This window comes from Acanthopagrus latus, chromosome 4 (assembly GCF_904848185.1).
Source record: "Acanthopagrus latus isolate v.2019 chromosome 4, fAcaLat1.1, whole genome shotgun sequence".
NCBI lineage: Eukaryota > Metazoa > Chordata > Actinopteri > Spariformes > Sparidae > Acanthopagrus > Acanthopagrus latus.
In genome coordinates this window covers 4,134,554-4,158,687 of record NC_051042.1, presented here as the reverse complement: position 1 = coordinate 4,158,687, position 24,134 = coordinate 4,134,554, and the positions used below count along the sequence as shown (strand labels likewise).

Genomic DNA, 24,134 nt, shown 5'->3' with positions numbered 1-24,134 from the left:
CATGGGAGTCGGAGAAACAGACAAAGACAGCGAGGAAGACGAGAGCGAGTGAGTCCGAGAGGGAGACGGAGAGCGGAGAAGAAAGGAGAGGGAGAAAGTGAGGGTGGGGGCAAGACAAAAGGGATGTGGGAAGTGTAGGAGGATGTTCATTAACTAAATGAGGATGAATTGTTAGCATGACTGTGGGCTGGTGAGGTTCCTTAGCTTCAATTTCAGAAACGCTCATCTCACACAGAGAAGGAAGTCAGCCCCCTCACAGGCTGTCAGCGCCAAGTCCAGGAGATGAACATCAGCTCATCAACATTTCTCTCTCGCTGGCAACCGTGTTAGTTATGAATGTAACATCCTGATTGAACAATCCCTTATGGATAACCGATGATTAATTGACATCGAAGGAAGATGCTTTTCTAAAATGCAGTCCTCTGTTCAGAGTGGTAGTGTTTGTGTTGCTGCGCATAATGTAGATGTAATGATGATGTAATGTCTACAGTGGATGCATGTAAACAGCCACCTAATAACATCAGATGAAGGTTATGTTGACAGGTTTGTCGACGGTCCTGCAGAATCAAAGCGCCGTGGCGGCGTTCGTTATTCCGTGTCAACTTTCTAAAAATCAAACGCAGTGAAAACATCGCAGAGGAGGGAGAGATTGATTGTAGCCCCAATAAATCTGATTGCAATCAGGGACAAGAGTCACTAAAATGGAGGCTTTTGCTATTGTCATGTCCTGTCCTGTTTTCAATCAACTGAAGAAAATCCATTTTGCAGATGGGTGAAGTCAAAAACAGAGATATTGGACCGTAGGCACTGAAGGGAAATGGACACCAATAAAGCAAAGTTCCGTTTTTTACTTCCAGAATAAATCAAACATTATTCTGTAGATAGATGATTTGTAACAGTGGTCTATGTTGCGTTATAGCCATATGGCTTTAGCGATGACAGCAAGTGGCATTCAGGCATCAAACTGACCACAGCAGAGTTGAACTGGCAAACAGAATGGAGACGTTATTCTCTGTAGGAGGTGACATTTTCCTTTGAGTATATGTTTAATGAAAAACTGGCAAATCCTCCACTGTCACTCAGGGGCTTGTGTGTGTGTGTGTGTGTGTGTGTGTGTGTGTGTGTGTGTGTGTGCATCCATGTTTGCACGCACACGCACTTTTGTCTTCCTGTTGTGTTTTAATTAGCACCTTATTGTGAGCTGCCAAAGCTGTGATAGTATTAGATAATTCCTCCTCTGCCTCTGAGATGATTTCCACTGTGAGTTATTCGAAAATGTGCAGAAGTAATTAACTTTAAGTTGACATTTATGTAAACTGAACAAGGCTGGACAAGGTTTTGTCCACCCGGCCGGAAACGCTGCGCTGTGCATGTACTTAAGCTGACCCGCTGTCCCTGTAAGTGGTCATTATTGTGACAGTGGAGGACGAGGCTGGAGTCATGTGGGAGCTCCCAGAGGGACGGAGCTGAACTCCTATGAAAACAGTTAAAACTTAAAACCGTGGGGGTTGCTAATACATTATGAACAAACATGACTTTAATCACAAATAATGCATTTTTAATGTAATAAGTATAATTCATGTTAACGATACAGATAGGCTAAAAGAAACTTGATTTCCTAAGAACTGTGCTGTGCTTGGACGGGGGCCCAGCACACAGTCGGACAGTTCGGAGGAGGAGCACTGGACATGTCTTTGTTATCTGTCATGTGTGCCGCTGTTCTGCTCCAACCTCCCCTTTCATACCCCACAGGAAACGTTTATGAAGAGGAGTGTCATGCCTACCTGATATCGCTGAGCGCCTCAGATTGTGTTCATTTCATCATCACAGCCTGCGCTAGGCTTTTATTTAGAAAATTGAGCGGATGTGCATCATTCGACTGTCCGTCTGTGTGTCGTGATGCAGCCGCTGGAAACATGAGCATTCTGTCTAGAAGAGAAATTTTTAGATACCCCCAAAGCTCAGTTTATGACTCGAAGCCTGGAGGATGATTATAAAGTGGAAGTAGTCATTAATCAGACAGTAGAAAATATAATATTGTATCCGCAGGTAGCTCACAGATAGCACCATTTCTTGCTGTGTGAACTTACTTAAAAAACATGATGTGCAGGTGTGGGTTCATCTGTTGGTGTGTATCTGCACTGATTTTAGATGAGTCTCTTCTTACACTTGTATAAATCTACACATTATCTAAATTATTAAAGGTTGTCACCTCCATCATCACTAATTACAAAGACAGGATGAAGACGAACACCCTGTCCAAGCACCAGAATTTATACCATGTGTGTTTGTGCAGCTCGGTGTCTAGTATTAAACGTTGGCATTGCATTCCCTCAAATGGTGGATAATTCAAATTCCTCTGCTTCATTTGTTTTATATCAACATTTCTACAATATGAGCCAAATCCCATCCAGATTACATGAATATGAGCTGACTTTCATGTCAGGAGGAGGAGGAGGAGGGGGATGGTGGAGACAAAACGGCGAGGCGGGATGGCTGCCAAGAGAGAGAACCTCGTTTGAGAAGGCGTTTCAACATTCTGAGGTGCAAAACCATTTTAGATTTTTAATGAAATATCGAGACAATCTGCGGCTGTGTTTGTGGCAAAGAACAAGTCAGAAGTCAAAACGTGATCTTCTCCTGAACCCTGACCACATGGTGTTTGTGCCTAAACCATAACCAGACTGTTCTTAACGGGAAAGCAACCATATATGTCGACTCTGACAGCAGCTTATTGTGACTTATATTGACGCTTGTGGTTAGGCGGTGACTTTTAGCAGCTGTAATAATTATTTCAGCAACAAAGGGAGAAGAATATGGAGGAGGTTGAGGTTGACAAGCACAGGACTGTAACCCAGGAGACTGTTTGTGTTGAGCGTGAAGCAGCGAGTTAATAGTGATTTATTTTCACGTACCGTGGGTACAGCCAGCGTCTTGTTATTGGGAGGTGTGCATATTTGTTGCATTTATAACGTTGGTGTGTCTGTAACTGGATTTACATAAGTAGCAGTTATTTTGACCCAAACCACACTGTTATCTGAAACCTAAGCATGTAGTTTCAGTCCCCAAACCCAGCCGACTGCCGCCGTATGTGTTTGGGTTGCAGTGTGTGTGGTAGTGAACATGTTTATATTATTGAGACCTTAGGCCCGTGCTTTAGGTTCCCTCTCTCTCTCTGTTTTTTCTCTCTCAGCCACTGTTTAACACCCTAATTCTCGTTGAGTCACATAAAGCATTTGTCAGATCCTCTCGCTGTGTTTAGGATTAACCAAATCCCACGGTTATGAAAATTAAAGTTTGAATCTTCCCGTGTCGCCCCTGAAACAAGTTTCTGCCTCTTTATTGTCATGTCAGACTGCCCTCAAAAAAACCGAGCTTCTCCTTTTTTCTCTCCGCACCACTGAGTGAAGGGATGGTTTATTCACTTAATGAAAGAGAGAAGGATATTTGCGTGAGAGAGAGTTGAGGCAGCCAGCTAATCCTCCTCTGTCTGCGTAGCTCCTGCTCCGGAGACCTCTATATGTCAGTTAGCATTATACTGTAAATACCTTCTCATAAGGCACAGAGCTGAGCAGCGGACACTTGTGAAAATCCAGCAGCTATACTAATGACCTGCATTAATGTTGTGCTAATTTGCTGCTTATCATTTCCTCTGCTTTGGATGAGGTTGTTATTGCCAGCTTTAATCCACAAACTCAGTGGAAACTTGGAGAAGTACGCCCGACGATGCGCCGCTTCTCTGCCACTTGTCGAGCATTCTTAAACATTTTGAAACACCATACACTAATTACTGACTGACATCTCGAGAGTCAGCTGCAGGTGCTGGATAACTCACTCATTACAGGGTGTTCTCTCTCTCATCCCACATTATTAAGAGGCTCCCACAGTCACTAAGCTTCTGAAGTTCTTCAGCATGTTCTTACAACTCCATCTTGTTTCATTTGTACTTTGTGCACCTGACACTTAGAATCTATTTTGTTCGTGTCAACATTTTATTTCAATGATAATTAGTTTACATTGTTTCTTCTCCCTGCTGATTTCCACTGTTAACTAAGAGATGTGCTACTTCCCAGCGCAGGACTGGCCGTCAGGAAACATGAAAACGGGAAAGTCTATGTGTCGTATTTATCTGGGCGGAGGTGGGAACCAGAACAAACTTAAGCAGATTTTTCAGGTGTTTGTACTTTATATGAGTAATTTTTTTTGTATTGTATTTATCTGACAACTTTTGACTGTTCCCCCTACATTTGAACACACGTCTGTACTTTCTCCTCCTTACATTTTCAAAACAGGATTGTTACTGTAGTTTTAATGCATTTGATGGAATTATTGAGTGATTTTATTTTTCATCACTGCACACCACCCTCCTGAGTATCAGTGCATACCACGCACTGCAGACGTAATGAGACGAAAACAACGTTAAAGCCTGTACTTTTTACTTTTGCTTGAGTACAGAAGGTTAATTGGTACCTTTACCAGAGCATTTTTTGCACAAGAATCTCATACTGATACTTGAGAAAATAATTTGTGTAGTTTTGCCACCTCTGTGTCTGGGAGATGTTATTTGAGGGTGATGATTGTCTGGCTCCTCAAGGTAACAACATGTGTTCAGGAAACAGGTCCAGTAGTGTTGGAGCAGTTAAGGACACAAAGGGAGCAGCCAAGGAAAAAGCGTTCGAGTAAAGTTTATATTTCACTGCAGCATGAAGCATAACGTGAGCCGTCTTCAAACATTCAAAAGTTCAGCTCAGTCCTACGTGAATCGGTTGGCCAGGACACTCTGTCCATTTTATATAATCCTGTTCAATGGATTTGTTTAGCCATAAAAATGTGCACATTGCTGTGTATCAGTGCGTGCTCACATTTCACTGGCCAACTCCCACACACTGTAAGGGGTTGGGTGCATGCATGGTCTGCGTGAGAGAAGCAAATGATGAAACAGGAAAAGAGAGAGACATCCAGAGAAAGGGAGAGAGAGAGCTGCCTTAATGCTAAACGGTTCTATTTCCTTCTGAAGTCTAAATGTTTAAATACACATGGCAGGAATCAGTATACTGTCATGTGGAACAAAGCCAGGCTGAGGTAATACAGATCACATACTGCAGCACCCTGTTGCTCCTGTCCTCCCAGAAACAGCCACTTTAACAGGGACATTCTCAAAGTTTCCCTACAGGTGGTCAATTTTATTTGGCTCTGATGTGAGAGGAATTTTATAACCTATTGACATTTTATTATAGCGAACAAGCCTAGTAACCGCTGTGCACAGGCACTGATGTATTTTAATGCAGTGTTGGCTAATGGCAAGAGGAATATAGCTGAAATCATATTAGAAAGGCTGCATGATAAACTCTGCATTCAGTGTGTTTGTTGTCAGCGGATGGAGGCTTCAGTTCCAGACACCAAAATCATCACGAGAGCAATGAACTTCGTATACCACAGCAGCTCATGTGACAGCAGACTATTAATGTTTGGAAGAAATAGATTTTCTGACATATACATTTACCATTAACAAAAAAATGTTAAGTAAATCTACCATGAATAACAACATTTACAGGGCAACATATACAGAGCAAAAGGGGGAGTTTTAGCCACACGAAGCATAAGCAGCTGCATGAATGTGGAATGGGGACGAATGTGAAGCTTGTCAGGTTAAATAGATTATCCCATCATCTCCGACTTGAACTTGAACCTATCGCCCTTGCTTGTATGTACAAATTAGAGATCAGATGACGGCACATTGGCGGCGTGCATGACTGAGTGTCCTGCCTTTCTTTAATGCATGTTATTATAATGGACTAGAACTGTCCTGTCACTATAGGGGAATACATGAATATGAGAACACTCACTTTGATGCCCATAATGACCTTCGCGGTCGGAATTCAGTTATGTGGTGGTCGAGTTCTTTATTTTCTGTGTTTCTTTACATTTGAGTACAGTTGTATATTCGCAAATATTGATAAAATGTCCCTCACCCAAAGTGATGTCATAACTATACGATTACAAAACCACTGGCAGAGCTGAGACAGATTAATAATGATCTAATGAGAGTATTCTGGATATAGCATTAAAGGCGTAGCCCTGTTCATTCATATGTAAGCTGCTCAGTGGCGGGTGAAGCCAAAAAAAGTTTGATTTCCTGTCGCTACATTACCCAGATCTTCTGCTGGCTGAGCAGCTCGCTTCTAGTTTAGACTTAGGCTAACTTGAATGAGGATAAAGCAATTGCATGACTACGTAATTACACCTTTTGGCCACTATGTCAAAAATGGCTTCAAGGTTGAGTGCTGCTCCTGGGGGTTTGGATGAGATGGAAACACAGTGGGCGGGGCCAGCTCAGGCCTGTGAGAGCTGACAAATCAGAGTGGACTGGGCCTTTCAGGAGTGGGACTTAAAGAAAACAGGCACAAAACCAGAGCATCAGACAAAGAGTGCTAAGATTAGATAAATAATGTGTTTCTTGAACATAAAATCAAAAGTATAACCCTGAAAATGAGCATTATATGCAAGCTTTGTACTTTGCTGATCTTACAAAACATGGTCTTTTCCATCCTCCTGTTCTGTTTGGGATTTGAAAGCAGCATTTTTTCTCTTCGCCTTTATCATCTTGCAGGACTGGAGACTCATTGTATGGCATACGGCCAGCTCACACTCATGCCTCAGACCACCTTCTTAGAAAGAGCTTTCCTAACTGAAATGAGGTAAAAAAAAAAAAAAAGAAAAAGAAAAAAAAAGAAAGAAAGAAAACAGGTAGCAATGTCCCTTCAGCACGTATAGAATAAAGTCTTAGTCTGAATCCTAGGAGACTAGTGAGAGACGGGATGATTTGTTTGCAAGGTTAATCTTTAAAAATGTTGCTTTAGATCTTTAACAGTGGCAACATATGTCAAAGAAGTAATCCTGTTGTATAAAATCAAGTCATAGCAGATTGTCGTGGATTAATCTGTGATGTGAGATCTAATCCACAGGCATGCCTTGACTGCTAGGGAGCTGTGATAATCCAATATCAGACCGCCGCTGTTAATCTTGTTGCTAACACACGGCCTTTTTCCACTTTGCGATCTCATCCGATACGTATGCCTGAACCTTCTTCAAGGTGACTCAATGTCATGATGCGAGAATGGATTAGCTGCGGCAGGTTGGCGCTGAAAATGAACAGAATTGATTAAAGAAGGAGGGTTTTCCATTCTGAGTGATTTCCTCCGATGCTAAATTTGTTTGAATGTTTTGAAGCGTAAGAAAACGAAATGGTTCTAGGAATGAAGTAATCCTCATTCAACAAGCATCCAACACAGGCTGACACAGAATCACCCCCACTGCTCAGCTGCACTCCTTTGGTATTTCACCACGCTCAGTATTCAAAGCATGCACAGCTTTAGATTACCACTCTTTCTGCATGTGTGTGCGTGGTTGCGTGGGTGCATGTGTGCGTAACTGCCCTTTTCATCTGCTCTTATTGGTAATCAAGCGACATGGCCATCCCTCTGCCTGCAGAACGGGAAAATGGCTGACTTTGCTGGGACTCGACCCAGCCTCAGCTTCACACTGTGATTTATGTGACCTATTCCCGGGCCCCTACTGGCAGGGCCCATCATCTGAATTATAACTAAGGATTAGGCCCCAGGCTAATGAAAGAACCGGGAGGGGAAATTGACCATGTGTTTGGCTGTGGCTTGTTTCCTGTAAACCAGATTATAGAGCTCATGCAGAGCCGCACAAATATGAGAGACAAGCACACATAAAAATCATGTCTATAAGCACACATGGAGATGAAACACACACTGACACACACACACACACACACACACACACACACACACACACACACACACACACACACACACACATACTTACTTAAGTCCTCTTTGGGGGCGCACATTTCAACACCCCCCCTTAGAGGACACCACTTTCTGAATGGTTTAGCGAGATGCTGGCAAGTGGAATATATCACTGGGAGTCTCTAGATTATGAAAATCACTTGAGATTTTAGTTTTAAACATCTTTTGTCCATACAGAATTTTTACCTTGAGATTGAGGACAAATAATTTTAATGTCATATTTGGGGTCTTCAGCTATACACAAATACACAGACTGATAAATGTCACCTTTGGGTGCCTCACTTTCCTTTGGGGACAAGACTCATTAAATGTTATTATCTGCATGCATGTTCAGCTATATTCAGTAAGGAGAGCATGTTGTAATGAAATATAAAATCTTTGATCAAGTAACTGGTCTCGAGTAGCTTCTGAGATATCTAAAGAAAACACATTAAACTCAATAAAAGTAAACCCCAAATTATCTCATACAGAAGGAAGAAGTGGTAATTATACCTATAACGCTGTTTTTTTCTGGTGACTGGGACAAAGTGCCATTGGTTAAGGTTAGAGTTATCCTCCTCCTCTTCTGATTGTGCTGGCTGCCTCAATCCACAACAACAAAGGAAGGATTTCCCCACTACCAAATTAACCATGATGAACAGCTAACTAACATGCTGTTTGAATCATCAACCTATAGTCCTGCTATCAAAACATCAGAATCAGAAGCACCAGTCAAATTTGCAGATTTGGAGACTGCAATCAATGCTACGGACCTGACTGACCCCTGAATTCACTCAAGCACAAATGGACTGGCGGTATCCCCTCCAATCCATTTGCTACAGATCTAGCACCTTGGGTCTCACTGGGGATTGACCTCACAGACAACCCGACTGGTGCTCACCACAGATGCAAAGCAAACGTGCTAGGCTGAAAATCTCCACTCCTGTGCTGTGGTCTGATGATGTCTGTCGGGTAAAAAACAAGCACAAGAGCAAATCTCAAGACACTCCCCCAAGGCTTAGTGAGCCGGATGTAATGACTGATAATGGTAATGACAGCACTACCTTGCAAGGGATGCAACTTATTAGCACTAGATTCAGAGCTAATGCCAAAACCTGCATAATGTCTATTTCTCCTGCCTACTACAACAAGACTACTGAGCGACCCTGCTGAGTTTACCTGAAGAATCTGAACCTCCAGAGTGGGTATACATTTTCCTTGACAGACCAACAATTTTGTCTAGCTCACTGCTCTGCAACATTTCACCCTGTTGAGGCCCGCTGAGCTCAACTCTCAACATACACCCGATCCCCAACCACCTGTAACTCATTGAGCCAAGACTTTCTACAGACTCCCGGCCTCAGTGTGCTTCATCGCCCTCTGGAACGCTCCAGGTGTACAATGATTGTCTGCAGGGCATCATTCATGCATCACACATAAATGTACTTCATGGCACACAACATATCACAAACTTAATTACAGCTCCCTATAGCTGTACAGTGTATAGCCGTTAACTATTTCTTCATTCAATTATCATCTATGTCAGTTTTCCAGATAGTTATACTGTCACCCCTTTATTGTCATTTTTGATGGTTCATGTCTTCCATCATGGAACTCCTGCAATTGCACTGCAGTTTGCACATGAGATATTGTTTTAATTATCAGTATTTCATGTTCACATGATAATTTCTTCCTGTTGTCACTGATTCATCATAATTCAACCATAGGTATACCTCTTGTATATACTACATTCACTTGTATTACCTGACTATTGAGTGTGCTTTACTTAAGTAATAAATGCATAATGTTACATAAAGTCATCTCCTGTGTTCATATTTGTGGTTTAAATTCTTGCAGAATTGAAATTCAGACATCTGTGATCTTGTGCCCCATTATTGTATTATATTATCAATAACAATCACACTACAGTATCACTGCATCTGCTTCGTGTTGGGCCAAACAATGCCCCTTAGCCATGATATAATCCCAACATCCTGTTGTGAGCTATTGCGTAATTAACACACCTGACTGCCCAGCAGAAAAGAGTACTCACCCAGACCATGTAATAATGTAGATTAAGAGGTAGATTGAATATGTGTTTTTACACCACACTGAAAATCTGCATGAAATAATTATACACCAAACAGACTTGTGTTTGCTGTTAACTTGTGTTTTAGTAACATAATGCATGGACATCACGTACAAGTGGCACACAGCTCAAATGGAATGTCCTTGAAAACTACAGGTCACCACAAACTTGGCTAGCTTTCAAATGAATGCATCTGGACAGCAGTCAGTTCACATACTTGACTAGAGAATATTCAGAGAAACAATTTCTTGGACTCGCTAGCAACATGATAATAGGAGGTTGTGCTCCAAACTACAACCAAGAACATCGGTTATATGAAAAGAAAGAAAGAAAGAAAGGCTTCTGGCATAAACAAATTTAACATTAGCCTCTAAAATAACATAACAGGCACTTCACACAGGTATACTTCAAAAAATAGCTAGCATGAGTCCTGAGAACAAGCCTTTCTCTTTAAGGCAGTGATCCGATTTCTGACATAATTTTTCACTCCAGTCCAGTTTCGGTCTTTGAGTGCATAGGGTTCTGCACTAATGCACCGGATGCAGTCGATCTTTTGAGGTACCTTGCACGTGTGGATGAAGCGCATCATATGTCTTTCAACTGCATGTACCTCACTGTCTTCCCACTTGCGTTTGGAGTTACCTGTGTTGTCTGTGAAGAAAAGATACAGGTATTAATATCTCATTACTAAAAGCATTTTTTGGAGTCCATCTAAAAATGCATTCACAATCTTTGCTTTCTTTTAGTACTCCCGTTCAAAATGCAAGGACAACACCATGTCCATGAATGCTAGATATTGCTACAAAGGTTCTTTAATTATCTAAACACAATCCCAAATAGGCATCCCAGTTAAATTTGTTAGAAAAAAAAAAAGCAGACTCCCAGCTCCACCTAGGTTTATGCCTTTATTCATAGAATCTGGAGTTCAAAGTGTTACAGTGTTACTACTTAAACTTAAGATTCTTCTCTAAACTCACTTGTTAGTTGCATTTGTAAACACTTTTTAAACTGAGAATTTAGTATCAAACAACTTTTTAACAGAATGTTAACTTTTAGATTGAGGACAAATCATTATAATATCACTTTTGAGATCTTCAGCTGTACACAAATGCACAAACTGATAAAAGTCTCCTGTGGGTGCCTAACTTTCCCGTCAGGGACAAGAGTCATTAAATGTTATTATCTGGATGCACTTTAATCTACAGTATGTTTAGTAAGGAGAGCATGTTCTAATATGAATATGAAGTTCAGCCTTTGATTGTAGCATAACGCTGCTCTACAGAGACTGCAGTGCAGATTCTGCCATAGTGCCCTTTCTTTAGGCTATCAAGGACAGCCAAGTTGTCTGTTAGTGCAATGGACAGACACATTTATGTTATAGGTGGTTAGCAAGACCATCAGTGAAGCATGGTAAGCAGTGGTAATGTCTGGGCGTGTTAGATTTATGGAGGGTCCCTCGCTTGTCCCCAGCTCTGACTGCTTAAAGTAGAGAGTGGGAGTTTGGGGAGCAGTGGCACAAATCAATTAGCAGTGGTGCTGCACTGCTGTTGAATGCATACAACATTAGGGGAAACACTTTGATTGTGTCCTGAGTTAATAACTACAGACTTATTAACAATAACAAGTTTTACCTTGAATCAATGAGGTCGAGACAGTCACATTTTTAGTTTGGCAAACCCCATCAGCATCGGAGCATCCAGATACTAACTTTCTTCCGTTAAAAAAAATCTAACCCAAGCCAAAACAAACCTCGAATGCGAAAAGCACTGGGAGGAGTGGAACTGGAAGCAGTGGTCGGAAGTAAAGGTGCAGTCTCTGGTGGCTCCTGGCCGTCTTCGCCTGTTGCTTCAGTGGTCGACTCAAGAGACTCATCCTCATCAGTTGACGCATCCTGATCTTGTGAGGAATCAACTTTTTCTGCAGAGAAAATGTAAGAGTATATTTAAAAAAAATATGGCATAGCCTCAGCAGTTGTAGCCTTAAGATGAAAAACCAACAGTCAGTTCTGAATGTATTGCCCACATTATTGCAGTTGCACATTAAATCAAAATAATTTGTTATAGGTATAAGGTTCTACATTTCTAGACTTCAAATACCAAATACAGCATAAACATTAGCTAGCTGTCAAAGAGTACCAATGATGCATGAGGCAATAACATTAGGTTTCCCAGCATCTGAACCAAATGTATTATACTAATGTACACTAAGATACACACAATCTGTATCCATACCTTCGGGGTCAATCTCAATGTCATCAAGGGTTTGACCTTTATACTGTGATAGAGTCCCCTTCTCCACAGCCAAAAGCATTTTGCTCATTTTGGCGAGCTGAAGTGTTCCCTGCGGAAGGCGGTAATACTGCCTGTGCACACGAATGTCATGACCCAGGAAGTCAGCAAGTTGGTCTGCTTCATTTTCTTGAAGATTCAGAACTTGAGACATTGTTGCTATGTGCTTCCGGAGCCTTGTTGAGGTTAAGACCTCGGGATGTTTGGCACCACTCTCCCTTGCAAACGTTTGGATGCATTCTCCCCCTCTGTAAGCTGATAATGCTCCTGGTCTAGCAAACATGTAGATGTTCTCTTTGGAGACGCCACACAGCTCACGAGTGTCAGCTAGAAGCTCCATAGCTGACACCATTGATGGTTTCAGGAGCACAGGGACTCCTCTTCCTCGTTTCCCCCTGATTTCTACTCTGGTGAAGAAATCACACATCTTGTTCTCAAGTGGGGTAAGACATAGGGCCATGTCCTCATTGAGTTCTGACTTTCTCCTTTCTTTGAAAGTGGCCAACTCCATTCTTGACACCTCTCCTTCTCGTCTTCTGTTGAAAATGATCAGCTGAGCAAGTGTCACTTTGGCAAGTGTTGCATAGTTCTTTGCAGAGGGACACAGTCTCAGCATTCTTTCAGCAACAACTTTAACATTCTCCATGTGAGAGTCCAAAAGTTTGACATCTTCAGTGAGAGGTATAATCAGTGGTGCATTCCACTTTGACTCTCTCAGAGAGGTTGTTGCTCCTCTGGTAATCAATCCCTTCCATCGAAATTGTTTGATGGTCTTGAATTCTCGCGCAAATTTTACAAGACTCCAGTCTCTGTCAACTGTGGACAAATTATCACTCTCCACAAGCTCACAGATTATGCCCAGACTGTTACCAATTTTGAGGGCTAAGGAAGGTGTGCGGAATGTGTTGTCCTCTGTGTTGTACCCAGCCAACTCTTTCACTGCAGATATCACATGATTGAAGTTTGAAGGATAGATGAGTTCCTCTGCCTTCTGGATGGGAGTGTTCTTCTTAGCCACAAGTAAAAGTCGCCCAAGTTCTCTAAGTCTTTGCCTTATGTAGTCATGTCTGTTCTTTCTTGACCCATTCAGATCAAACAGGTGTTGTCCAAACTGCAAGAGAAGTTTGTCATTTTGAATCATCCGAGTGACCTCATCATAGGTCATGGAGGAAATCACATTCTTCAAGCCCTCACTAATCTCACGCACGATGGCAGTTTTAAGGGCACATTTGGATCGAACTCGCCTCCTCCCACTGCTGGATTCATCACTAGTTTCTTCCTTCGCTGGGCAATTTTTCATGTGCTTCCACAATGTTTTCTTGCTATAAAGTCCTTGGCAATGAAAACAATGAATAAATTCAGAGGCACGTTTACACTGTCGTGGTCTGTAGCAGGCCTGGAGCTCTCCAGCTCCCTCCCTTACAACATTGGCGTTGTGGGCAAAGTTTCCACGTCTTCTAAGAATGTTCAACTTATTGCGTCTCTCTTTTGAATTCTTTGAATACTGAAATGCTAGGGCAACCTCTGCTTCATCCCCATGTACAGCTTCCAGGTGTCGTGAAATTTTTGATGAGGGATGGGAGCAAAAGAGACAGTAGTTCCTCTTGTCGTACACTCGACGTTTTTCAGAATTTGAGGGAGGCAATACTCTAATTGAGCCACAAATTTGTTGGATTCTGCTTTTCTCAAGAGTGTTTGAGTTGCTCTTTAGTGGACTAGGGGATGAGATCTTTCTCTTCCTTTGAGTGAGCAAGTTCCTCTTCTTAGGGCTGACTGCACTGTCTCCTTTTTCTGGGCTTCCTGAATCAATATCTTGTTTTGATGGAGATAAAATGGGATATCGCAGAGACGGCAGGGGCTTTTTCTCAGCTGGATACAGTGGTGCGTCTTCATCAGGCTCAGAGGAACTTCCTGCTTCAGAGTCTGGGACATAGTCATGATCACTATAGTCTGTGTGATCGGACTCATCAAGGGATGTTTCCATATATGAAGTGGCCTTAGAAAAAGAAAAAAGATTCTGTTCAGTAACATAGGTCATCCTTTACTATACTGAGTGTCATATACTGTGTTGATGCATCGGACTTTTATTACAGGAAGACTATCTCTTTTAGCTTTGGGATATGACATATAAAGGCTACGTTTATCAATGTTTCTTTAATGAAAAGCCACATAATAATTGCTTTAGCCTTATGTATACATCAAAATGTACACGACTGTTATTAGACTGTAGGAAAATACCAGTCTTTGTCTTGAGGATGTCCTTTTTGAGTTATCCACTGAACAATTCCAAGATCTTTGACCATCTGACGATGTAGCAAAGGTAAGAGGAGTTGTTGTCTTAAAGCAGAAAAAAGGACAAAAAGGTAAAAGCGTTCCATTAAGTACAAATTACTGTGCAAAAAATTTTCATTCCCATGCATTTTTGACCTTATATTGAGTAACATAATAAATAATAATAAAGAATAAACACTGTTATGATTAAAAATGATGTAAAATGATACTGATGTTTTGAGGATGGGATTTGTGACAAATTCCTCTCCCTATAATGATCAAGGAGTGATCAGCCTTTACTCTTTTTCAGGGATAATAAATCGGTAAATTAACAAACTATATGACTATGTATTCTTGAAGAGCATCATGAAAATTATTGGATTAATGATGGTTTATTTAATGATGCCAAATGATAATAGTAATCTTATCCACACTGAATATAATTGTACAATTGGAAAGTAAATGATATTCAGCTATTCAGCAAGCAGTGCAGTGTTACCTGTGTTTTTGTTGCTGGCTTTCCATCTTCCAACGGATCACTGCTTATCGTTGATTCACCCAGGGACGAGGTATCTGATGAGGTTAGTGACTAAAAAGACAAATCCAACTTATTGTGTGCAATATTCAAATTCAATTGGCATTTTGTTTTACAGTAGCTTCCCTTTTAAAACTCGCCCCTGTTTGAAGTTGTAGACATACCTGAATATCATCATGCAATGGGGATTGCGAAGTTAGCTAAGGGAGGAAAAGAAAGAAAGGCAAGTCAAAAGCTGAGAAAGTGATGGTTAGGGTTAACAAGATAGTTGACTCCAGGACAACAACAAAACAAAATTAGACCAATGGTCATTTGGAATACAACTGCAGACTACTCATCATTGCCTTACTAATGTCTAAAAGTTAGCAAGACAACAACATTTCAGGATAAATGGACATTTGCAGTAAAAGTCTAATAGTGCATCCAGATGAAATATAATAGGCCAAAAGTTTTTTCTTTGGGCTCATGGGAATTAGTCAGAGAACGAGTAAAAAAAGTAATTAAGGGCCGTATCTGCCCCACTGGCTGTCAGTTGAAGAACGCAGCTTTGAATGTGTTGCAAAGAATAACAATAGTAATAATAAAACTCAATCACGCAATCAAGCTCCGAGTAATGAATGAAAAGAGGTTGAGCACAGAGAGTAATTTCTGTCTCTAAGATGTTGAAGTATATTACTCACAAGTGTATCCAGTTGTGCCAATTGTTGAACCAGTTGTGCACGCTTTAACAAATTCATTGTATGCTGTCTTTCTCTAGCATTTCGCTCCTCCTCTGCAATTTTATGACGATTGAAGCATTCCTCATGGTGCTGTCTATATTTGGCCATTCGAGACTGTAATGACAGAACTGACTGTTTCAAAGACAGTTTGTGAATACAACTACAAATTATAACAATTCACAGCCAAAAATGAGCAATAGTGATTATATGTAAAGATGAAAATGGGCTCTTACTGTATGTGCCGCTGGATTGCTGCTATTTATGTTGATCTTATCATACACCTGAGACGCATCCATAGGACTAGATGACAGCTTAAAGATAAAAAAAAAAAAAAATGAAGTTGTGTGTGCAGCCCACATGACTTTTGTTAAAAGTTACACCAGCTGATGTCATGCAAAACATTAGCTACATGCTAACACCAACTGTTAATGCTTAAGAATCATGGAGTTCATAAGGCAAGGTTTGACTAAATTGATTGTACAAAATGATATTGTGTTAATGTTGTCACAGTGAGACAAAACCTAGAGGGCTTATTTTCCCCAAAGTGTTTTTCAGATTAAACCGGAGGGCACAAGGAACTGCAGACATCAGAGACTAGTGTGTTGACCCCTGTGACCACCTACCAGAGGTTTGTCCCTGACATCAGGTGTCCGCTGCTCACTGACATCAGGTGCCATTTTCTGCTGGAAAAGGAAACCGGATAAAATAAACATCTGATCAACCTTGATACAGCTGAAATTTCAAGACATGCTGAGATAAAGGTGATGCTTGAGTAGTATATGTGTGTTTAGAACGACCCCCAAAGTATTATATAATAATAATAATAATAATAATAATAATAATAATAATAATAATAATAATGATTATTATTATTATTATTATTATTATTATTATTATTCATAACAACAACAATATTAATGATATATTATTATTAATAATAATAATAATAATAATAATAATAATAATAATGATAATAACCGCAACATAAGGAGCACTTTTCTAAATCCATGTCACAAACTGCTTCATAAAGGTATCAAGATAAAAGTCATAAAATCATCAATTTTTCAATCAAGAAAATAAAAGACAGTACAAAGGAAATTGAAACGCAAGTAAAAGCAGGAAAGTATGTTTTAAGAAAGGACTTAAAGGTGATCTCTGATTCAGCAAGGAATTTGTAAAAACAAAGAAAACAGGGCCAAAAAGTAATATAATGACAATAATAATTATTTATAGAGCACTCTAAATCCATGTTAAAAGTGCTTCATAAAGGCAGCAAAATAAGTAATACTTTTATCATATAGCCTTTCCTGATTATATTTGAGTTTTAATTACATAGGAACTGTCTTTTATTTTCTTGATATGTATTGGGTTTTAGACACTAAATGTTTTCTTTTAAAACTTGATGATTTTATTACTTTTATTTTGGTGCCTTTTTGAGGCAATTTGTCACATGGATTAAGAAGACTGCTCTATCAATAAAGATGATAATGGTGATAATAATAATATTATAATCATTATCATTATATTATTACTTCTGGGGACATTCAAACACACACACACGCTACTCATACCTAATTGGGGACATTCATCTATGTTTAATGTCACAAAGTGGTATGTAAGTCTGTCAGTATTTTAGAAGACGTTCCAAACACAGGTCATTGTCCTTACAGTCCGTTACTACTTGGGCTGTCATAAGAGAAAAACTGGACAATAAAACATACTAATATAAAAGGATTCAGCAGAGGTTTAGGTGGCAGGCATAGACCCCCACCACTAGGAAATTAGAAAATACAAGTGGAAGGCAGGTTCTCTGTGGACAGACACACTGCCACACAGGAATGAATGAGTAGGACCATTTTCAGAGAACTTTTCTGCTATTTCAATAAAGAAATTCTTGCTCAACAGGTCTTAAGGTAGTACTTTATAAACCGGTCCCTACCTGAGGTATGTCGCTTTCTTCCAGAATCGGCTGGCTAACATCAGGTGCCAATTGCTGCTGGAAAAGGAAGAAAAAAATGTATTAACTATTTTCATTACTTTTGGGGTCATTCCAAACACACACACACTCATACCTAATTGAGGACATTCATCTATGTATGATGTCAACACACCAGTATGTAAATCTGTCAGTACTTTAGGAGACGTTCCAAACAAAGATCATTGTCCTTGCAGTCCATTACTACTTGGGCTGTCATAAGAGAAACACTGGACAATGATACACATTAATATAAAAGGATTCAGCAGTGGTTTAGGTGGCAGGTAGACACACCCAACACTAAGAAATAAGAAAAAAACAGGTGGAAGGCAGGCTCTCTGTGGACAGACACACTGTCACACAGGAATGAATGAGTAGAACCATTTTCGAAAACTTTTCTGCTACTTCAATAAAGAAATTCTTGCTCAACAGGTCTTTAAGTAGTATTTTATAAACCGGTCCCTACCTGAGGTCTGTCGCTTTCTTCCACAATCGGCTGGTTAACGTGAGGTGCCAATTGCTGCTGGAAAAGGAAAAAAAAATGAATTTACTATTTTTATTACTTTTGGGGTCATTCCAAACACACACACATGCTACTCATATCTAATTGGGGACATTCATCTATGAATAATGTCAAAACACCAGTATGTCAGTCTAACAGTACTTTTGGGGTCATTCTATACTCACACACACGCTACTCATACCTAACTGGGGACATTCATCTATATATAATGTCAAAACACCAGTATGTAAGTCTGTCAGTGCTTTAGGATATGTTCCAAACAAAGATCATTGTCCTTACAGTACGTTACTACTTGGGCTGTCATAAGTGAAACACTAGACAATAATACATACTAATATAAAAGGATTCGGCAGTGGTTTAGCTGGTAAGCAGACACACCCAACACTAAGAAATAAGAAAATACAAGTGGAAGACACACTGTCACACAGGAATGAATGAGTAGGACCATTTTTAGAGAAATTTTCTTCTATTTTAATGAAGAAATTCTTGCTCAACAGGTCTTTAAGTAGTATTTAATAAACTGGTCCCTACCTGAGGTCTGTCACTTTCTTCCACAGTCAGCTGGTTAACATCAGGTGCCAATTGCTGCTGGAAAAGGGGAATACAATGTATTTACTATTTTTATTACATTTCAGGTCATTCCAAACATACACACACACACGCTACTCATACCTAACTGGGGACATTCATCTATGTATCATATCAAAACACCAGTATGTAAGTCTGTCAGTGCTTTAGGAGACGTTCCAAACAAAGATCATTGTCCTTACAGTACGTTACTACTTGGGCTGTCATAAGTGAAACACTAGACAATAATACATACTAATATAAAAGGATTCAACTGTAGTTTGGGTGGCAGGCAGACACACCCAACACTAAGAAATAAGAAAATACAGGCGGAAGGCAGGCTCTCTGTGGACAGACACACTGTCACACAGGAATGAATGAGTAGGACCATTTTCAGAGAACTTTTCTGCAATTTCAATGAAGAAATTCTTGCTCAACAGGTCTTTAAGTAGTATTTTATAAACTGTTCCCTACCTGAGGTCTGTCGCTTTCTTCCACAATCGGCTGGTTCACATGAGGTGCCAATTGCTGCTGGAAAAGGAAAAAAAAAATCAATTTACTATTTTTATTACTTTTGGGGTCATGCTATACACACACACGCGCTACTCATACCTAACTGGGGACATTCATCTATGTATAATATCAAAACACCAGTATGTAAGTCTGTCAGTGCTTTAGGAGACGTTCCAAACAAAGATCATTGTCCTTACAGTACGTTACTACTTGGGCTGTCATAAGTGAAACACTAGACAATAATACATACTAATATAAAAGGATTCAGCAGTAGTTTGGGTGGCAGGCAGACCTACCCATCACTAAGAAATAAGAAAATACAGGCGGAAGGCAGGCTCTCTGTGGACAGACACACTGTCACCCAGGAAGGAATGAGTAGGACCATTTTCAGAGAACTTTTCTGCAATTTCAATGAAGAAATTCTTGCTCAACAGGTCTTTAAATAGTACTTTATAAACCGGTCCCTACCTGAGGTCTGTCGTTTTCTTCCACAATTGGCTGGCTAACATCAGGTGCCAATTGCTGCTGGAAAAGGGGGGGAAAATGTATTTACTATTCTTATTAAATTTGGGGTCATTCCAAACACACACACACGCTACTCATACCTAATTGGGGACATTCATCTATGTATAATGTCAAAACACGAATATGTCAGTCTAACAGTACTTTTGGGGTCATTCTATGATCACACACACGCTACTCATTCCTAACTGGGGACAGTCATCTCTGTATAATGTCAGAACACCATTATGTAAGTCTGCCAGTACTTTAAGAGACATTCCAAACACTCATCATTGTCCCTACAGTGCATTACTACTTGGGCTGTCATAAGAGAAACACTGGACAATAATACATACTAATACAAAAGGATTCAGCAGTGGTTTAGGTGGCAGGCAGACACACCCAACACTAAGAAATAAGAAAACACAGGTGGAAGGCAGGCTCTCTGTGGACAGACACACTGTCACACAGGAATGAATGAGTAGGACCATTTTTAGAGAAATTTTCTGCTATTTCAATAAAGAAATTCTTGCTCAACAGGTCTTTAAGTAGTATTTTATAAACTGGTCCCTACCTGAGGTCTGTCGCTTTCTTCAACAATCGTCTGGCTAACATCAGGTGCCAATTGCTGCTGGAAAAGGAAGAAAATGGCTTTACTATTTTTATACAATTTGTGTCATTCCAAACACACACATGCTACTTATACCTAATTGGGGACATTCATCTATGTATAATGTCAAAACACCAGTATGTAAATCTGTCACTACTTTAGGACATGTTCAAAACACGCATCATTGTCCTTAGTGTTCATTACTACTTGGGCTGTCATAAGAGAAACACTGGTCAGTAATACGAACTCTGAAACCCACTGAGTACTACACTGAAAACAAATACCTTACAAAGTATGAGAGATTAAGTAGTACTTTTTAAACTGGCCCCTACCTGAGGTCTGTCCCTGACATCAGGTGTCAGCTGCTCGCTAACATCAGGTGTCAGCTGTTCACTGACATGTATCAGCTGTCCGTTGACATCAGGTGCCATTTTCTGCTGGAAAAGGGAACCAGAAAAAAAATAAAACAATCATAATATAGGTCAAATCTCAAGACACATTGAGATCAGCTTCATCTGAAAATGACAAAAACAACTATTATCAACATTAAACAAATTGTACCTGTCTGCGCCAAGGCCAGTCTGAATCCCCGTAATTGTAAGTTATTTCTTCACCTGGGGCAATGTCTCTTAGGGCAAACAGGCAAAGATGTGGCATCCCACCAACATCAATAGCTTTTATCTTGCAGTTAGGCTTGATGTGATCGTCATTCACAAGCCTTCCCAGTGATTTGTCTTCAACAGATGCATCAAGACTTAAGGAAAAGAATATTGATGTTAAAGTAGACGTAACCTACTTTGTTTGGATACAGGGTTAAGAAGGGCACGTTTTATTTGAAAGCTGAGCAAGCAATTGAGGTAAGCAATATACATTTGCAGTATTACCGGGATGATGAGCCTCTTGCATGTTTTTTTGGAAATTGGGATGTCCTTAGGTTAACAGGCCATTCAAAGCTCATCTCCTAAAACTATTGTAATGTTTTACACCTGGCAACAAAAACATATTCATTATTCAACTTACCACCAACATCCCCCTTTCCATTTGAAGTCAAACAGGAATACTGCTTCCGTGTCATTGTACTTCTTTGTAAGAAGACCATCCTGTTTGAAAAGTTTACCACGGTATTCAAGCACAAAATCTCCTTGGTTGAAAACCTCCACAGCAAACACACCTCGACCTTTAAAATTAGAAAAAAAAAACATGACGTGACTTACATTCTAAAACCAGCTGTTGGAGATTCAACAAAGTGAAATGCAGGCGACAACATCAGCCTGTTTGAGTCAAGATGAAACGGGCTAGATCACACCGCTGCAGTGTTTGCCTGCAATGTTCTAAAACGGTTTAGTTTTGTTGTGAATCATTGGTCTGAACTGGGCTTAAAACACCAAAGTCACACAAGAACACAAACTAACTAATCGCTTGAGGCAGTGGTAGACTAGCGACTCCCTTGTTCTGCAAGGTAAAAGACTTTAACTAACTATAACCATAATGGCTCTAAGAAGTTGTCTAACCCAGCTTTAAAATGTTAAATGCAAATCCACACCGCCAGTATGAAGTAGCCTTGTGTAATTGAGATATGCATATGAAGCAAAGATGAATTTTGAATTTACATTGTGTAATTCAACATTATTAATAGGCTCTGTACAACTGACACAAACACGACTTGCAAAATGTAAGAACTTACCTTTGTATGGGTTGATGAAATGCTCTCTGAGACCAGCCTTGTCAGTTTTCAGTTTGATGTGTTGTTCGGCATCCTGTTGAGGACGGACCCGTCTTCTCCTCACAGATCTCTCCATTATTGCTTCATTACCAGCCGTATCATCTGTTTGACAGAATATTCCATGTGAGCACATATGTGAGCCACCCAGTTAAGCCAACATACATTTTTTAGTTTCCTTTATACCAGGATATAATGTTTATACTGATAGTTTAGTCACAAACTAATGCAGGCTTTTTACCCACATAATGAAATCTCTTCAGTAGCAAATGCAGTGGATTTACCTGGAGGAAACCTGTTGTGATCCACAGTGTGTAGCTCAAGGTATTTACCCTTCTCTCACACACACTTGTTATTTTATTATGCACACAAGAATAAATCTATATATATATATAATAAATCATATTCCTAGCATCAAAATACTGAGTGAAGTTTAGAAAGAATTTAGAACACTGACATCAGTCAGTATTTGTCAAATTTTAAGACACTGGCACAATAAATTAAACAGTTAAATGACTGGGAACAGGGCAGATTGAAATATCGCTTTCTACATATTTACATGTTTATGCATGTTGAACAGGTATATTGATAAAGCACTGGCATTTTTCTCCTGAAGATTTATTGCACTTACAGTAAAGAACATAGTATGAGGAGCTCCTCTCCTCTCTGTGTCTGAACTGTCAGCCCTGACAGAGAGGAGCATAGAGGCTGCAGCTTGAGAAATTACACCGTACACAGTACATACAAAAGAACCACTCATGTCAGAGCTTATAATTACTACTGTCTTTAATAACTTAGCCCAGGTGACCATTTAATATTGTGTTAAGGTGCCATCCTACCACTGCCTGCTAACTAATCTCAGGCCAAGCAATTTAGCAACCATGCTAATTTTACCTTGAAATGACAGTCATGGTGGTGGCTTGCTGCAGTCCAGTTATTCTCATGTTTAATAAGGCTATCCATCACCAGCCAACCAACTTGCTAAAGCTTGTTTTCTACCCAGCTTACTTAGCAAGAGTGTAACTAGCTAGCTAACACTAGCTAGCTTTGTGGATAATTATCTATTTATCGCCACCAACTCGACAGAAAATTGTCAGTTTCACATTTTTCTATAAGTTCACCATCATAACATGACTGGATGAACCACATGGCATAAAAACCTGATAAATTTTCAAAAACGTCAAGTTTGCTTACCTTAAAGGCTGCTCCTCATGGCATCTCCCTGCTGTCCGTCTGCAGCATGCAGCTCATGCATGCACCTAATGGGGGGGGCGGGGCTTGCGCACCTCATGTAGGAGGTGGGGGCGGAGATAAACTTGACTTTTATCTTTCTATCATGACCACTTTCTTTTAGTTGATTTTGGATTGATCAATTTATTGAATGAGTTTGTAATTTGTGTTTAGTTTATAAATATTCAACAGTGACTATAAGATATGAAGAAATAAATAAATTTTACAGGCAACAGTTCACCCCTATAGGTTTTATCAATTAGCCTACAGTATATTACATAGGCACACCTTCTTGTGTGTCCATTGTGATGGCAAACGTGGGTAGTGAACAGCAAGTGTGCCCTTGTGAGTCCTATCTCGTTAATGACAGATCTTTCTCTTGCTGACTGATCACTGATGATTCCCCCATTGGAAACCTGGGTGCTAATCCCATGTGTTAATATCATGCACATGTGCATTGATGAAATGATGACGATAATTTTAACTGCACCTGCTTTCACATAGCACATAGCCTATTGTATGTATACTGGCTAGCTATTCAAATTATACCTTGTACAATTTTCAATAAATTTTTCGAATCAATTCAATTCAAATCAAAGCATTTATTGTTATATGCACAGTTAAAACCAAGTTTCCCTGTACAATGAAATTCTTACTTTGCCTTTCACTCTGAATGCCATTCATATACAATAAAATAAATGAAGATATTTGGAGAGATAAAGAAAAGTATCCAAAGAACACAACAGTCTGTGTACAATATATACTTTACAGTATCAATA

At 39.9% G+C, this 24,134-nt stretch overlaps 1 protein-coding gene across 16 annotated transcripts; it reads right to left on the bottom strand.

The window, feature by feature from the left end:
• Positions 1-9,985: 9,985 nt before the first annotated feature.
• LOC119017757 lies at positions 9,986-23,372 on the bottom strand. Of its 16 annotated transcripts, none has more exons than XM_037094748.1 (20): positions 23,320-23,372; positions 22,090-22,230; positions 21,426-21,582; positions 20,967-21,159; positions 20,738-20,842; positions 20,370-20,426; positions 19,763-19,819; positions 19,256-19,312; positions 18,746-18,802; positions 18,158-18,214; positions 17,656-17,712; positions 16,340-16,399; positions 15,950-16,027; positions 15,678-15,830; positions 15,162-15,197; positions 14,962-15,051; positions 14,430-14,528; positions 12,135-14,187; positions 11,653-11,820; positions 9,986-10,554 (listed from the first exon to the last, which is right to left on the bottom strand). In XM_037094748.1, the coding sequence occupies exons 2-20, from the start codon at positions 22,202-22,204 to the stop codon at positions 10,322-10,324; spliced, it is 3,882 nt and encodes a 1,293-aa protein (XP_036950643.1). In that variant the 5' UTR covers positions 22,205-22,230; positions 23,320-23,372; the 3' UTR covers positions 9,986-10,321. The 16 variants fall into 16 exon arrangements, with proteins under 16 accessions (XP_036950643.1, XP_036950645.1, XP_036950647.1 ...); XM_037094750.1 differs by having other exon boundaries at positions 17,656-17,709; XM_037094752.1 differs by having other exon boundaries at positions 18,158-18,211.
• Positions 23,373-24,134: the final 762 nt, after the last annotated feature.